A 17,935-nucleotide genomic window follows, 5' to 3' on the forward strand; every position below is an offset into this window, starting at 1 on the left:
TTGACATTCATACACCAGTAAGATAGATAAGGTGGGAGCTAAGAAAGGTTTCACATTTCTCCTACTATCCTTTTGCTGGAGAATATTCTGCAAGGATAGGTTACTGGGTAGCAGTCAGTTATTTACAGTGCAAAGGGACAGGCTAGAAATTCCCCACATCTTGTACGAGGTCTTAGATTCCAAGAAAGATAGAAGTAACTGATGGATTGGTTGCCATGACAAATGAGTGATTTTTTTTTTTAAATAAGCAATTTCCATGTACGTATAGCACAGTGGCTATTGAAATCATCAGCATGTTATGAAATAAACTGCGTATAAATCCATCTACTCAACTGCATACCCACATCTTGCGTTGTAAAGCAAAGCATAGTCATCAGTGTTTATCAGCTGTGTACCAGGAATCCCACAATAAATCTGAGGGCAGCATGCATTTAAGCTACATCTCAGGCCAAAACAAATCAGTAATTATTAAGCTGTTTTTCAAAAGAGATATTTTACTTTGAAGAGAGACGATGTACTAATGTGTGTCCAATGTCTGCTTTTCAGATGCTGAAATGTCATGTATCTGAAGGAACCTTTTTGGCCCTAAACTTGAGGTGGTACAATTAAATAAGACAGCACGTGAACTACCTTAAGCACACTGTTTCACCAAGGAGCAAAAGGGCTCTAAACATTTTCTGCATACCAGGGAGTTAGTCTGAAACTCTTAATTCTCAGCATTAGCTGTTATGCGGTAAAGTACTTAATTAGGGTGCTGAAGTCTTGTGGGAATGAAGTGCCATTTTATTTAGAATGTTGTACTTGCTTGTGAGATGGTGTGCATGGTGTAAACGCCTACATAACTTCTCAATAACACACTACACATCAGCTTTTTTTGATCCTTATCCTTCCTGAAGACTCTCGTATAATATTGCCCAATAATGTCTTTACACCTTTAAATTCACGTACTGAGCAAACAGAGTAGACTACAAATGTCAACCACTTTAAAGCACAAGGTGGAGTTAAATGTTCCTTTCCCAATGATGTTTATTAGTCCAGACTGAAACAAGTTATTATGAACTCATAGCAGGGTCATTGCTAAGATTTGGTCTTTTAATCTTGGCCCTAATGAGCACTTACTTACAGTACTATATTATCTCAGCTGGAGAATTAGTTGTGCTTAAAATGTAAGCTCTTAGATGTGGAAGAAGGGTAGTAGTGATCTCAGCAACCCCCTCTCACTAGTGATTAGCTACAAATTCATACACTAGAAATGTGGGGTGATGAGCTGGAATGAGGATGTGGCTGCCCACAACCATGGCAGACTGAAAAATATATTCTGGAGTCACTACCTCTGGAAAAGTGAAAGCTATCTTGATTTAGATGCTGGATTGATGGTGATGATTAAAGGTAGCCTGTGATGCTACCAAATGCCTATATCCCCAGTGCTGGGAAACAGAATAGAAGCTGCAAGTTTTTTTGTAGCAGTTTGTGCACCAGTCATTCAGACCTCAAATTCTATTAACAAGTCAAGTCTATTGCCATTGATACCACTCCCCAACAATTCTACAAGGCTGTTATATTTAACACTGAGTGCAAGCCTCTTCCAAGCTGCCAGTCAAATGAATGATGTATATGTCTGTAGGACTCAGACAGATACATGCACAATGTATACTAACAGGGGGGATTTCTCTCTCTCTTGCTCTCACCCTATCCATTTTCTACAGCAACATTATGGGCTTCAAGAATCAAAAGAATCACAAATTCAAGAGACAGCCGAGCTCTAGCGATTCTGATTACATGAAGAGCAGAGAAATTAATAGCACTTAGCAAATTTATATACATAATTTCCCAAGGGAAGGAAGCTGTGTTTGCTGCATGCCACAGTGCAGGTCAACAGTCAACACATAGCCACAACTTCACAATTTGTTCCATTTAAATGGGTAGGATGCAATCTAGATTTCATCCAAACAGACCTGAAATGCTATTTGGTTAGCCAACTATGAATCAGTTTGCAGATAGCTCCCGTATTCTAACAGCATGTGTTTTGTGTTCAAAGAGCCAAGGTCAGCAGGAAGCCTGCTGTTGCATACACAAGGTCTGTGTGCTTCCTCTTCCCTCCTGGGTTGTTTTAATGCATAGAGAACAAAGAGAAATCATATTTTATCTAGTATAATTGCCAAATTCGATTTGTAAGGATCCAGGGTACAGGCAGCTTTGGGTTTTCAAGTTTCTCGATGACACAAGTCCATATTTATTTATGAGGGAATACATTGTGAAATAGTTTCTCAGCAGCTCACTGAAACAAAGCGCGTGTATGTGTGTGGTGAGCAACTATGGAAGAGAGCTGGCACTTACCCACCTATTGTCCCGCAAGCTTCCTGCAAGACAGTTACGCACTAGCAAAAAGCTAATTTTAATGTTATCCTAGTCAGGGGGATTACAAAACCTTCCACTTGTATTTACAACAATGAAGGTGAAGCTCATTTGGAAAGTCAGTAGAGGGAGATAGATCAACACAGGAAATGACACCAACCAGCCACTGCCAACTCATTTTTGGTCCAAATTTTAAATATTTCTGATACAGCTATCTTCATATTCCACTTTGCATTTATTATTGCTTTATTTTATAATATCTGTGAATAGATTTCCATGTACACACATCAGTGGTTAAAAGAATAGGTGCATTTTAGAAAGCCATCACTGAACTGCACGTCTGAGTTCTGCAGTAAATACTACTGTATTGTGCCGGAACAATAATTTACAGCAAGACAGAGTCAAATTAAGATTACATTTCTAATGGAATGTAAGAGTTTAGAAGCAGGTGTGTATAGTTCTGGAATGTTGAAAAGGCACCTTGTCCTGTAGAAAGGGAGTGCTTTGTTTTGTTTAAAAACAAAAAAAGAGAGGAAGTCAGTGTTGTTTAATTAAATTCATCTGCTGGGCAAGAGGAAAATTTCAAAGCTCCAGGGCTGCATATGCAATACCAGCCGTTTACTAGATGGTGCATCAGGCCTGGGCAAATGCATGAATTCACATTTCTAAAGAAATGAATAGCAATAGCCAATAGGAAAGCTTTTGCTGAACCAGTAAATACACAGAATTCTGAAGTACTGTTCCTATGTTGTGGGACAAAATACCCCTAAGGGCCTTACCTATTCCATTTTGCTCTTCTGGTTTCTTCTGACAGACCCAGCCTACCAAGTTGACTTTGCCTGATGTAAGTCTCTCCTTATCACAGTCACGCCGTAAGCGCCAAATCCTCACAGTGTTGTCATCAGAACATGTGGCGATCTACAGCATAAATCAGTAGGTTAGACCATTGTGAAGCCAGGTCCCACAGTCACTGGCAAATCAATCCAAGAGAGTTGGTACTCTCAGTACTCTGTGCCAATAAGTGTTCTGCACGGAGCCCTCCCTGTCCACTAACAAATAGGTAAAGGAACTGCCAGCGAAAAACAAATGCTGTCTAATTACGTACCAGAGGAAAAAGCTATCTATGTCCCTTGAATGTGATCTGACAAGAGAGAGCCTCCATCTACCCCTTTTATGGCAAAGAAATCGCAGCCTGCCCATTTGCTTTGTGAAGATTCTGTGGCAGGCAGCCATTTGCTCCACAAGTGCCAATATATACAGTATTTGTTTATTGACATTTCAGTAACTCAGTAAATAATAGCAGAAATCCAGACACGATCCAAAGCTCATGTTCCAAGAGGAAACAGACAGCAGAAGATATGAATTCAACATTTTGTATCAGTGTCCAATGCTCCTTCTCTCACTCCTCACCTTTCCTTGCTTGGGGACAAACATTTGCAGTGTTCTAAATAGGTAATGTTGGAGCAAGGATAAACACTGGAAAGGGATTGTGTCACTAAGCAGACTTTGCCATCATCCAGTGTCAGTAGCACTTGGTACAGAAAAGCAAGAGACAGGACTAAAGTTTAGGTGCAGCAGATCCCTATATAATGGCATGTTGCGCTTCCAAATAATCAGTGGAACCTGCCAAACAGGCATCAGAACTTTTATTGATCTCCTTTTGTGCTATATATACACAGTGATTCACCTGGGAATTAGTAAAAAAGGAAGCGCTATGGCCTATGTTCACAGTAATCAAGATGCTTTTCCCCTGGCCTCCCCAACACCAACATCAGCTCTACAAAACTCTGCTGGTAGGCTTGTCTTCCTTGCCTGGGGTTCAGACCACATCACTTGCCTCTTCCAGTCTTTCCATTGGCTCCTCATCTCCTCTGCATCAACTTCAAGTTTCTTGTCATTGCATTCGAGTACCTGCCTAACCCCCCACTCCTTTCTGAACTGCCTTTGACTTCTTTTACATTGGCCCAGATTTTAATGCCCTGTTTGTTTTCTTCTCCCATGCTACTATGGTCAGGATACTGGACTTGATGGAACATAGGTCTGATCCAGCACTGCAATTCTTATCAGGGCCGGCTCCAGGCACCAGCCCTCCAAGCATGTGCTTGGGGCGGCACCTGGAGGGGGGCGGCGCTCACCTGGGGAGAGCGGGGCTGCGGCCGGGCTCACCCCCCTCCCACCGGTGCTCCGGCCAGCCGGGGAGACTGGGGCCCCGGCCGGGCTCGCCACCCTCCCCACGGCGCTCCGGCCGGCCGGGAAGAGTGGGACCGCCCTGCCCCGGCACTCTGGCCAGCTGGGGAGAGCGGGGCCGCGGCTGGGCTCGCCGCCCTCCCCCTGGCGCTCCGGCCGGCCAGGGAGAGTGGGGCCGCGCTCCCCGCGTGGGGGAGCAGGGAGCGGCGGGAGGCTTTTTTGCCTGGGGCGGCAAAAAAGCCAGAGCTGGCCCTGATTCCTATGCCACCCCTACAACTGGAAAGTATTTCTTGAGCTTGTCTGCAAAGCCACTACCTGATCCTAATTCAAATCCCTCTTGAGGGCCTACTGTGATGCCTAGAGAAACTAGCTGAGTAACAATGGTGGGCAAAAGGGCAACTGAAACCGCCAGCAAGAAACCCTATGGGACTCCTCGGATATCATAGCTGTGGGAGGGGCTTATTCCTGATTTGGAGCTAGACTGGTCTCTTAACCCTACTCCCCATGCCAACAATTCCCTCACCTCCAGTGATGGCCATATGGGGGAACCACTAATGCTGACCCTTGCGTTTTTGTTAAGATATGGTCCAGGACAGTGAAGCTCTTGGATTTAGCATTGAATTAGAAGTTATGTTGACAGACTCAATATGGTTTATTGAAAGAACAGACATTAATGTTCTTTCCATCCTCCCACTAAAGCTCTCACTGCTCTGCACTAGACTGGCAAATATATCAGTGGACAGACAGCAGAAGACATCAACAAAACTCAGCATATGAAGACCTTGAAGAAATGGCTTCAAATTTTGGCACTATAACATTTAGATTAATCAATTATCAACCTATTTGTTAGCATAACAATTTCCATCAGGAAAGGATTTCATACATTTCCTGGAACAGACTTTTCCAAGTTACTAATAGTTATCAAAGGACTCAAATTACCTGAAAAAAATTTAGGACAGCATCATACTGTATGCACTTGAGAATTTGGTTGAAAATGTAGTGTGGGCAATGTGGCTTGATACCACAAAAAATGGCCTCCCTCCCAAAAATCATACATTTTTGCAAAAAAATATTTTTATTTTTTTTTAAATTTTCCATTTCTCACTGAAAACTTTTGTTTACCATTTATGGCTTTTTTGTTTGCAGATTTTTTTTTTTTTAAGTAATCACCAATTTTGACTGGTTGGCTTAGTCATTTGGTAGCGTTTATCAAAATAGAAAACTTTAAAAATGAAAAATAATTGAAAATTCTGATTTTTAAAAAAAATTCTGTGGAATATTTCAAAAAATGAAAAAAATTATCTAGACTTTAAACTCACAGCACTAAACCGTCTTAGGAATTTTCATGAAAACATTTCCGATTAGCTCTAACTCTATGTGAAGGGAAGAGTGTAGCAAGCCAGTTCATCTATGCCATTCTCTTTTCAATAAGGCTTTCCATACAGAGAAGATTCAGTTGCCGGTCAAAACACCCCCCTCAAGTTTTGTAAAACAAACACTATCGTGATCACATCTGGTCCTTCATTCACTGGTTTCACAGGAGATTCCAAAACACAGTTTTTCTAGAAACTAACCTTAGTGAAGTCTGAAGGACACCAGGCAACGGAGGTAACCTCTTGAGAATGACCAAGGAGCATCATGGGAGGAAGATGGGGCTCAGAAATCTAAAAAAACAATCCACAATTTAAAATCAGTTGGATTTCTGCATCAAAAGCATCATTAAGGAAGGCTCCACTCTGCTGATGTAGAATACTATGGTGTCTTTCATCAAGGATCTCAAAACACTCTACAATGAAATAAGCTTCCCAACACCCTCCGAGGTATGCAAGTATTTTCCCCATTTTATATAGATCTCAGGCACAAAGAGATTAGAATTGCCTGCTTAAGGTCATGCTTGAAGGTCTGTGGCAGAGTTGAGAAGAGTACACAGATCTCCTTAATGCCTGTACTTCAGTCACAAGCCTATCCTCCATGCCTAGGTATAGCAGAACTTCAGAGTTACGAACACCAAAGTTACGAACTGACTGGCAACCATACACCTCATTTGGAGCCAGAAGTACACAATTAGGCAGCAGCAGAGACCAAAAAAAGAAAAAAGGAAATACCGTACAGTACTCTGTTAAAAATAAACTACCAAAAATAAAGGGAAAGTTTAAAAAAAGATTTGACAAGGTAAGGAAACTGTTTCTGTGGTTTCATTTAAATTAAGATGGTTAAAAGCAGCATAGTAAAGTTTCAAAGCTGTATTAAGTAATGTTCAGTTGTAAACTTTTGAAAGAACAACCATAACATTTTGTTCAGAGTTAAGAACATTTCAGAGTTACAAACAACCTCCATTCCCGAGGTGTTTGTAACTCTGAGGTTCTACTGTATCTTGGAAGGTATCACTTATTCCCAAGAATTCAGCAGTCTCTCTGCATTTATTGAAAACAATGCTCCACATAGAACTGAATGGCTCGAAGCAGGGGAGAAATCAATTTCACACCGATGACATGAGTAAAAGTAGTTACTGCCTGACAGTTACTGAGTAGCCTATGTGAAATAAGTTGGTGGCCTCAGTCCAGTTCCTCATGGACTTGACAGCCACATCTAAAAAACACACCCTCACAATTAGTACTCTGTTGGCCGTCTTGGCAGAAAGGCAAGGAACTGAATAAGCTCTAAGAACAAATTAGCATTTCGCTACTAGAGGTGAAGCAGCTGGGTCAGGATGGAGTGTATTGACAGTGCCTGGGAAAACTTGCACAGGACTCTCTGCTATACATAGGACTTGTCTCCAGGGATGTCAATCCAGCGCCTTGCACAAGCACATTGCTACATTGAATAGCATGGTCCATTTAAGGTTCCAGTAGCTCCTGTTGGAAGCAAGTTTGCCTTCTCAGATTCTATGCTGAGTAGAAGGTGACGTTTATAAAGCAACAGGAAGTCTTAAACCCAAGACCTACTTCAAAAAGAAGCAGAATTTGGTAGTTTACTACTTGCTTCAGAGCTAGTTGTTCATGTAGTTGGCAAGTTCCAGTGTGTCTTACAGCCAGCTAACCTATAATTAACTCTATAATAAGATAGCAACACCGTCAAGGTTCCTTAAAAAAAAAAAAAAAAAAAAAGGTTATGAGATGATACAGTACACACACTGATTAAACAGAACCCCAATCCGATACACCTTTGAAACTGAACCCCTATTTGATACACCTTTATCCTGACCTATGACAGCACCCAATCTTTATCTTTATCACAGCTCATGAGACCAGCCAATAACCAGAGACTGACTTAGCTGAGGCTAATATTAGCCTTGCCACAACCAAGCAAGAGCAAGAAATCAGATTTAAGGTTCTTTTTATTTTGCAGACTTTCAGCAGGTTTCCTGAAGTTATGAGTCACCAGTAGCGATGTGACATTAGATGTGGGATTTGCACTGATGACTAAGTAAATTTAATAGATTCTTTAGCAAGTGGGAAAAGGTGGTTTTATACACAGATTTACAAAGATAAATGCAAAATATCAGGGAGGGCTTCTAGTTTCTTGGTCAATTTCCTTTTCTTGTCAAACTTTTATTTCTTGCCATGGCAGCCTGAAAAGCTGTAGTTAAGATTCTTAAGTAGAGTATTTAAAGTTTGTCTGAACTAAATGGTTCATAACAGGCTTTTTTTAAGGATGTGTGTGGCATGGTGGAGGCAACCACTTGACTAAATATCTATTAAATGCTCTGTTGAGAATATAACCTTCTCTGCCAAAACATGCAATACCATGGAAACTAAAATCCCATTTAAGGAATAAACTGAAGGAGTTCTTGGTATAGAGAACACCTTAGTTTACATTTAATAGATTTTTATTGCGTGTAGCAAGACGTTTAATAATCCTTGACTACTGACAAGAGGGCGAAAGGAGAGAATTATTCTCACTGGGCCAGATTCTGCTCCCGTACTGTTTTCACACTGATATAATTTAACTGACATTGATGAAGCTGTACATAATTTCCACCAGTGCGAGTGAGATACAAGGCATTTGTATCTGAATGGGTTTGAGGGGGGAGGGAGGAACAGAGTACAAACTAGGTTGTTGATGCTGTATCCTTTGGGTTCTGGTTAAATCAGCATCGCAAGTGCTTTGTCCCCCATGTTTTATTATGTCATTAGGATGCCAAAATGTACATATAAGTATAAAAACTGATAGGCGATTGGCTATCTATTGGGATTCAGGATATGTCTTATATTATGTACACATCAGACTACACAGGAATATATGAAGTGTGACGCTAAGTCAGACCAAGGGTCCTCCTAATCTGGTATCCTGTCTGCTCTGACAGTGGCCAGTACCAGATGGTTCAAAGAAAAGTATAGTTATGGAACCACCTGGCTGTAAAGGAAGTTTCTTCCTGTTCCTGGTTAGTTAGTGGTTCAAAGTCAGATGTCCATTTTAAAATAAATACTTTCCACCCCTACCCCTAATGCTAAGCTGAATGCAGGGGTTCTTACAGATGCAACTGATTACTGGACCAGCAGTTACTTTTCTTGAAGTGCTCCCTACATGCACGTGATGTCACATGCTGAAACATGGAACCACAAGGTGCTCCTTGTCTGGTCAGCAATAACCTCAGTCCATGGCATTTCCTGACCTAGGTACAACATCCCACTACTAATCAAGAGTCTCCTGGAAATGTCTTAGGTGGACAATGTCCTCATTAAATTGCCTTTTACCTACCTCTGAATTTGCACAGACAGCGCCTCTTCTCAGAACCCCCTCCCATTTTGAAAATACAAGGGTAAACTTTGTCTCTGTTGGCAGTTCACTTGTATGCTTCTCAGAGCAGCTGACCATATATTATCTATGGCACTGATCGAAAGCTTATGCCCAAATAAATCTGTTAGTCTTTAAGGTGCCACCAGACTCTTTGTTGTTTTTGTAGATACAGACTAACACGGCTACCCCCTGATACTTGACATCTCAGTAGTATGTTTACATCAAAATCAATAAAGTCTGGCAGCCTTCTGGGCACAGGAAGGAATCGGAGTAGATCGGATTTGTGATAAGTTTTCGATTGTCAGTGTAGAGAACGCTACCACTACATAAATTAGCCACAGGGTTAACATAATAATGGTCACCTGACCACCCTTTGTATATTTGTTTTAATTAATGTTTGGCATCCACATGCTATAGCACTGGGAATCTTATAAAAATAAACAGATGGATTTTAAATCCATTTTTTTCTGAATTTTATGAAGCCCTTAAATATTCCTGTGCCGTTCCCAGCATAGTTTCCAGGGAACCTTTTTAAAAACATGGACTTGAAATGTGCAATGCAAGATCACACAGCCGGTTTGCTGGATAAGCCTGGCACGTTATGAACCACTGAAGATAAGCCTAAGGGGATACCTATTAGTTTTGCTATGAAAGCAAACACATCACTGCGGCGCTGCTACTCCTAAAGAAGCAGCCACGAACCTTACAAGAACGCTTCTCTCAGACCCAAAATGGCTACGAGCCTGAGCCAAGGCTGCTGTCGTACATACTCTGCACTCCTAACTGTGCTTTTATTTCCAAACCCATCACGAAAAGAGAGCAGGCTGGGAAAGCAGGGCAGGTTCAATTTTCAGACAGCTGACTTTGCCAGTGCCTGATAGTAGAAGGTACATGTTAAGTTAGGGGTGGGCAGGAGTGAAAGCATCACATCAAATACATCGTTTGGTAGTGAATATAACTAAACCAAGGAATTCAGAAGCGCTCATGCAAGTGTGTTTGAAGCAGATTGGCTGACTGGATATAGGTCAGGTGAGCCACATTTAAATAGCTCTCCCTTATCCCCTGTAAGGGGATGAATTTTGCCTCTGAGCAACAGAAGACAGTGTAGAGGTTGCACAGTGCCATGAAAGGGTTACTTGGGGGAGGGGAGTTGGCAAACGGTTTGGGCATGGAACACAATATTAGAGATAAAAGTGAAGATTCACCCTAATGTGGATTAAGTTGTGGTTGGTACTTAAATAGGTTCCTATCTATTGAAATCTACCACCACAGGGCAGCTTACAGGATAAGGAAATCCAAGTAAGAGAACTATAAATATACAGGGGTGAGGTGTGTGTGTGCAAAAAGTCTACCCTGCAAACCAGCAATACTGATCAGAAATGGCAGGAGCTTCCTGCAAGAGAGTGGCTGAGTTTAGGCCAATGGTGCTAATGTAAAATGGAGACAGCAATAACAATTCTAAGATTGAGAAAAAAAGTCTTGTGGCCAGTTCAGAGACAGGATTCCAAATTCACTGATTTCCTGCTCTTACAATCAATATGCCTCAAACTTTACTGCAGGAACAGTAGTATGGTATTGAAAAACACCCCAGCCAGGATTCATTGCAGCATTAAACAGCATAATCTGAAGAGTTACACAAACAGTCACCTAAAGATTGTACCCATTTGTCTCTTTGTCTGAGAATGCCTCTCTTATCCACGTTTCTGCGTGGATGAAACTCCACAATCCCTCCCCACACGACACAGCGGGGAACAGAACTTCTCTCATTTTGAAGGCCCTGCTATTAACATGGTGACATTTGCATTTCCTACACGTCAGCTAGAGATGCCAAGTGACTAAGCTCCTCAGCTGTCAGCCAGCATTTCGGAATTTTGCTGAAGGCTCTGGCTGAGCCCTTGCCATAATACAAAGGCTTTAACTATTGCAAATTAAGCATGAGAAAAAGCTATGTCTGAACCAAGAGCTTATGAAGTGGAAAAAAAAAGTGCCCGTTAAAACAATTAAGCTGTTAGACTCCACTAATGTGCACCGCTGCTAAATATGAACCAAGAACCTTCTACCTGTCATAGCTGCTGAATAAACAGAAGATTTTAATGCCCATTAAAACCAGATTAAGATCAGCAACTTACAATAATCAGCAGTGATGAGAGACATAATGGTGGCAGGAGGTTAGCTCTGTTTTACATTAATAGTTACATTCAGGTTTGACAGCTGTATACTTTGGGCACAACATGCCAGGAACTAAGCCTGTGCTGCTTTAAATGGGACCCCTCCTCCCCAGTCATCTCCATTCACTATGTGAATGTGGAAAGCAAACAAAAGGAGAAAACAGAACAATTCTGGGCCGTCAGGTTGGTGTGTCTGGGTTTCTTTCAAGTGTCTCACCTTCCAGATGTAGGCACTCTGGTCGCTTGAGCCACTAACCAGGAACTGGTCATCTGGGCTAGTGCTAGACTTGACATAAAAGGTGGAATTCTGGTGTCCATTGAAGACTGCCACTGAGACAAAAAAAAAAGTAATAAAAATAAATAAACTCAGAACATAATTCTGTAGTTCAGCTGATTACACAACTAGGGCTGACATTACAGGCTTTTCCTGCCTGTTCACATAGCTCAAAAGGCAGTGGTTATACAGACTCCCTTGCTGTAGGGCCCCAAGTTTCATCCACTAGCTAGCAGGAGGCACCATTCCCTTTTGCTATAAACTGACCCCTGCACAGCACAGTGGTGCAGTCATCTAATAGCTTTGTTAAATCCTCTCCTTCCCGTGTGACAGCTCCAGGCAAGGACCTCCTCTGGGCCCAGCCCAGGCCCCTCAGTCAGCCTCTTTGTCTCCTATTCTCAGGGCCATGAGTGCAACTCTCCCCCCCCCCGCCAAAAAAAAAAAAGAATGGGGCACCCAGTAATTGTTGTTAGCTAAGACCTGGCTTCTACTGAAACAGTGGAGGAGACATTTGTTCCTCCCCCTTCTTCCTGCCAGTGCTTTATTTCTTAAGGAGAATATGTGCTGGCTCAGAGACACTGGTCGCTGGCCTATTTTTAAAGTCCCAGTAACACCTCACCTGAACTATTAAGCCATGAAACTACTACCCTGAATAGCTGCAATCCTTGGTATGCCAAGAACCGGAAGTTCCAGCAGCCAACACGGGAGCAGCACACAGATCTAGAGCACTCGGCTACTCTACACCCAGGCTTCTTATCAAGGTAGAAAGGGCAAGTTACCGAATTTAGCAGGATACGTGACTGAGGCCCTCTGCCAACACTGGCATACAGAGCTAGGAAGTGAACTGTGAACATAGTGGTGTCTGATTTACAGCAGCAATACAGTAAGAACCTAGAGTAGCAGTTTAGCAGGGAAACCACTTACAGTTTCTATTTCAAGGAAGTTTGTTTGTATTTGGAGTATTTCATGAACTTGCATTTACAAAGGTCACCACACCATGCTAGATCCTGTAGCTCTTGCCAGCTTTTGTTTCAATGCAGTGTTCAGATTGACAGGATGCAGCGTGAGCCTGCACACTGGCAACAGGGACAGATCCTACTGAGGAGCCATTTCCCCACTTCCTCCTCCAAATTAAAAGGGAACAGAATTGATTCAGACCGAGCTACAAAGAGAAAAGCAACAGCAGACCCTGCTGGTTTTCTAGTTATTGAAGTGAATCTGCAAGAGTCTGCTGCCCTCTGCAGGGCTCAGAATAGGATGGACACATTCTGTTTGGCTGAGAATTCTTTGAAACAACAGTGAAATGTTTTGCAACCAATAATATGAATCAAGATTTGCCTCCTAATGCTGATCCATCATTACATAGAAGTCAATAGAAGCTAGTGACTAAAATCAAAAGCCAGACTGGAGACTGTCCTGTCCCTCTAGGACTAGCGCTGAGTGAATAATTGATTCTGTGGCTGAACTGAAAAATGCCCCAAAAATGTGTTCAGTTTTACACCAAAACTGTTTTTTTTTTCAGATTTTTACCAAAACATAAAAACCAAACAAATTTTGTTTGGGTCGAGTGGAACCATCATTTCAAAACAAAATGTCAGTTTGAACCAGTTCATTTTGAAATGAAATCTTGAAAGGAACAGCTGACTTTTTCCATTCTCCACCCCCCATTTTTTACGTGGCCAAAACTATTTGCTGAATTCCACATTAATTCAGGAATAGTCTCCCTGAAACTGCATTTTTCTGTGAATTTACTATTCAACTGAAGAAATTTGCCCAGCTCTATTTATAAACCTTATACAGGAATAATAAATTATTTATTTTTTGTATAGAATAGAATGAGTTCAAGGCTCTATATAGACATTATCTAATTAATCTTCCTCAGGGATAGTAATCAGTGTCAACATCTCCATTTTAAACACTAAATGGGAAATGGAGACAGAAAAGTGGAATGACTTGCCTAGGGCTGCACAGCAAATATTACTAAAACTCAGACTTTCTGTTCCACAGTATGGGGAAAAAATAAAAGAAAAGATCCTTCTAGACACCTCCTCACCCAGCCTCCCAATCTTACGCCCTCCCTTCAGAAGTGACTGCTATTTAAACAAACAAGACCTAAGGATGGTTGTATGGAGACAAACTAAAGATAAATTAACATGATGGTGCTGTTTCTGGTTAGTTAACCCCCCCCCCCCCTCTGTATTGTTTGTTTCCTCCCCTCGGATGCAGAGCTTCACGTTTATTAGCACAGAAATCTGATCTGTGATTTCTCTTCTCCAAGTGGCCAGGCTTGCCATTCTTATGTTTCTCCTGTGCTGTGCGGTTGAAGAGGCAGGAAGGCAGCCTGGTGAAAATGCTTCCAGAGCTGAGAAATAGCATATTTGACATCAGCAGCTAATCTGGTAATATTGAGAACTGACACTACTGCTCAGCTCTGGAAGCATTCTCACTGGGCTGTCTTCCTGAAGGAGATTCTCTTCCCTTCCCCTTCCTTGTTCTTTTGAGTTCCATTGGCTGAGTGACTAAGAAAAGTCTCTGGAAATTCTAAAACTATGCCATTGACTGAGCTACATCTAGTAAGAAGTGTCACTGCTTATTGCGGTGAAGCATTTGTCTGTCTCTGACAGAAGCAACTCTGTCATTAATTCATTGTGTTAGCACAAAGGTCACAGAGGCACAGCCAAAGCCATCTGAAAAGATAGCCTGGATCTCTGCTGAAGACCTCATACAGTGTAGGAGTGTTCTGGGGACTGTTATAAAAACTCAACTCAGAATGGTGATGTCTTAGGATCTTTGGAGACAATTTATCATCAGACCACATGCATTTTTTTCTCCTCATACATTAAGACTTAATGTAACTTTAGAGTTCAGAGATGGCACTAGAGCGTGGGGCATTCACTGGTTAAAGTGTGCTTTACAGGGGTAATGTCCAGAAGCCAAGTATTCCTAATCTGGTAGCTGTGGTCTCTGAGGCCTTGTCTACACTACCGCTGTAAGTTGACCTAAGTTACACTACTCCAGCTACGTGAATAATGTAACCGAAGCCAACGTAGCTTAGGTCAACTTACTGTGGTGTCTACACTACGCTGCGTCAACAGGAGACACTTTCCCGTCAACATATCTTACTCTTCTTGTTCCGGTGGAGTACCGGAGTCGACCAGAGAGCGCTCTACCGTCAATTTAGCAGGACTTCACCAGACCCGCTAAATCAACCCCCACTGCATCGATCTCAGCAGTGTTGATCTGAGGTAAGCGTAGACATGGCCTGAGTGACTCCAGTCCAGTTCCTAGTTTTTATCCCAACTCCATTATGATGGATCTGAGCACATCACAAGAACAGATATCATAACAGAGGCTCTTTGTAGGCAGTCACAGAAGATACAAAGGAATAAGTAGGCTTCTCATTCCTTCAGGCAGTCCCTCCAAAACAGGGCACAAGTGATGGGGAAAGCTTGCATTGCTACGATCCACATTGTGCCCAGTCTTCCAGGGTTAAAAGACAGAATAAACTTTTCCCATCCTTGGAATCTCTACCAAAACTGCCAACAACCAGTTCCAGTTAGTGCCAGTTTTGACGGTGGTTTCTGCGGTGTGGATATCCAGGCTGCGACCAAACTAATTTCATACAGGCCACCAAATCATCATCCGTTTACATCAACTTTACTTTCATTACTGACCTGGACCCAACTTGAACTAGAGGCGCAAGAAGAGTTCTGTATCCCTTTAACAATGCCCTGAGCCATCCTGACCCCAGATTTTAGCAGGTGCCTAACTTGTGGCTGAAACTTAGAAGCTGCATTTTATAGTGTCAGTCTAGGCATTTGGCAACTGTTTCCACAGGTATCATTCTTACCTGGAGTGGTCTTTAAACTTGTCATATTGAACATGTAAATATTGTCATCTGTGCAGTTAGCAAACAGACTGGTACCAGTGGAGTCCAGAACCAGACTAGAATATCCTGGAGACAGAAAGAGAAGTTCTGCATAACCAGTAAATCCAAAAAACCCCAAACAAACAAACAAACAAACAAACAAAAAAACAAGTGGAAGGCTTCTGGGCACAATTCTGGGCATCTCTATTACATGTGATGTTACTGGGATATTCTTTTTTCAGAAGGCACAGTGACTGGAGGATCAAATTTTCTAGAACTGATGCAGCATATTCTCACCCCTGACCTCTCCCAAGACTTTATGGAGAAGTTTAGAAACCATCCATCTCACCTATATAAGCCGGACTTTCAAAAGCAGCAATCTCACAGGCACTTGTAAAGTTGGATTTACAAGGGTAACAAGAACATCCAGATTTATACACAGTAAAAGATTAAATAAATAACCACCAAGAGTTTTGGAAGGAACACAAAACTTCCTGCTTCGGGGCATAAGTCAACCTCTAACTGATTAGTTAGGGTTCCAGGGTTAGACAAAAGCGTTCCCTGTGTGCAGATTATTTCATAACTGCCTGCTGCAGGATTTCTTTCATCTTGTTTGGAAGCAGCTGGTACTGGACTCGTACTGTCAGAGACACGATACTGAACTAGATGGAGCACTGGTCCGATCCAGTATGCTAGTCTTGTGGAGTTAGGATACAAGGATTTTAATCAATGTAAGTGCAGAGCAGCAGAAACAAAATCAAGATTTTTATAATAAGCTGGGCCTTAAAGTGAGGTTCTAGTCAAGAAAGCTACCATGTAAAAATAGCACCTTCTTATTCAGTAGATCTGCTCCCTGTGTGTATTCAGAGTTAGAGCTGCTTACCTTTCTGACCAATAGAAGTTTTACTGTGTTGTACCCCTGTTGGCTCTGCAGAACCCACACAACAAAGAGAGAAGGAGCTGAATTTGGTTTTAGCTCATTCATCATCACCAAGTTAGCTAAATTCAAATTGCAGGACCATGTTCTCCACCCAGTTACTTTTGTGCAATCCCACTAGAAAGACCCACAGGAGTTATTATTACTGGTTTGATGATACAGAAGCAGGAGAAACAGCTTGAACTTCAAATCTCTGCTTGAATTTATGGTGCTGGCTGTTTAAAAAAAAAAAAAAAAAAAAGCCCTGCTAAATCAGGCCAGTCAGATCTGGAAATCACTGACACAAGACATGAATCCCCTCCAAGCCATCTTCTTTCACATCATTTTTCAGATCAACCTAAAACTTTGAGGAGTAACATCATTCAGTTGCTTACCCAGTTTGCGAGTGCTGATCCCAGGGTAGCAGATTGACTTGAACGGCACCGGATCCTGCCGATACATGGTGTAGTTCTTGCGCAAGTCCCATACTTTGATTACACTGAAATTCAAGATACAGGCATCTCCTTCTACACCTGCTACACAGAGTTGATTAAAGCATTCTACAGCAATAAGAGGATGGTTCCCCACCACTTGTATCCAGTGAATCTAGAAATGCAACATGACTGAAGCAAACCAGAGCAGAGGCCTGCTCAGAGAATGACAACTGAGATTGCTGGGCTAGGCAGTGGAGTCATTGGCTGCCTTTCACCTTCCAGAATGTTCTATTTTTGCAACTAATATAATATATTTAAGGCTAAAGCATGGAAGTTTTCCAGTCCAAGAATTAGGTTTCAGAGAGAATCAAGATGTAATTTGACCCAATGAGATAAAAAACTAAGTTAATTTTCTCAGATGAAAACTAAAATAAAGAGGATGCATTGATATTTTGACAGTTAGACTGAAAAAGCCCTTCAAGCTTCTTCCTTACTCTCTGTCATGAAGGCCCTGACCCAGCAATGAGCTCCATGCAGGTGGACCCCAACTCTGTTGACTTCAGTAGCACTCTGCTTGTGTGCAGGGATCTGGCCACGTGGAGGTGGTTGCAGGATCAGAGCCTGAGAAGGTAATCTCCATATTAACCAGAAGGACAGTTTATTAGCACTCCAAGATATACCAACCGACCTCACACCCCAAAAATGCACCCTCTGTTTTTTTTATCCTGCACACTCACACATATCCAGCCACTTTATTATCTAAAGAATAATATTTCCACCCAGTAGTCTGACACCTTCCCCTAAACAAAAATGGAGGTGCTAGAACAATTAAAACAGCATCCCCCTGGTACTTGGTTATGAAGCTTGAAAGAAAACTCAACCACTTGTCATGAATGGCAGCAATACCTTGGGTTCACCATCACAACCCATTTTAGGACACCTTTTTAGGCTTTTAAAGAGATTCGTCACATAAGGCCCGTAATTTTAACATAC

The 17,935-nt window shown here is 41.9% G+C and overlaps 1 protein-coding gene and 1 long non-coding RNA gene across 2 annotated transcripts in view; one reads left to right on the plus strand and one right to left on the minus strand.

Annotated features, from left to right (window-relative positions):
* LOC117874428 overlaps nt 1-17,935 on the plus strand; it is an 88,720-nt gene that overhangs the window by 67,753 nt on the left and 3,032 nt on the right. The window lies entirely within an intron of this gene.
* Nucleotides 1-17,935, minus strand: part of DTL (denticleless E3 ubiquitin protein ligase homolog) — a 33,493-nt gene that overhangs the window by 4,947 nt on the left and 10,611 nt on the right. The window contains exons 9-13 of the mRNA XM_034764536.1: nt 16,904-17,007; nt 15,575-15,679; nt 11,668-11,780; nt 6,117-6,206; nt 3,135-3,273 (exon numbers count right to left, since the gene is read on the minus strand). Coding sequence (XP_034620427.1) covers nt 3,135-3,273; nt 6,117-6,206; nt 11,668-11,780; nt 15,575-15,679; nt 16,904-17,007 — 551 coding nt within the window. The remainder of the gene's footprint in view (nt 1-3,134; nt 3,274-6,116; nt 6,207-11,667; nt 11,781-15,574; nt 15,680-16,903; nt 17,008-17,935) is intronic.

Source organism: Trachemys scripta, chromosome 3 (assembly GCF_013100865.1).
Source record: "Trachemys scripta elegans isolate TJP31775 chromosome 3, CAS_Tse_1.0, whole genome shotgun sequence".
In the NCBI taxonomy this organism is placed as follows: Eukaryota; Metazoa; Chordata; order Testudines; family Emydidae; genus Trachemys; species Trachemys scripta.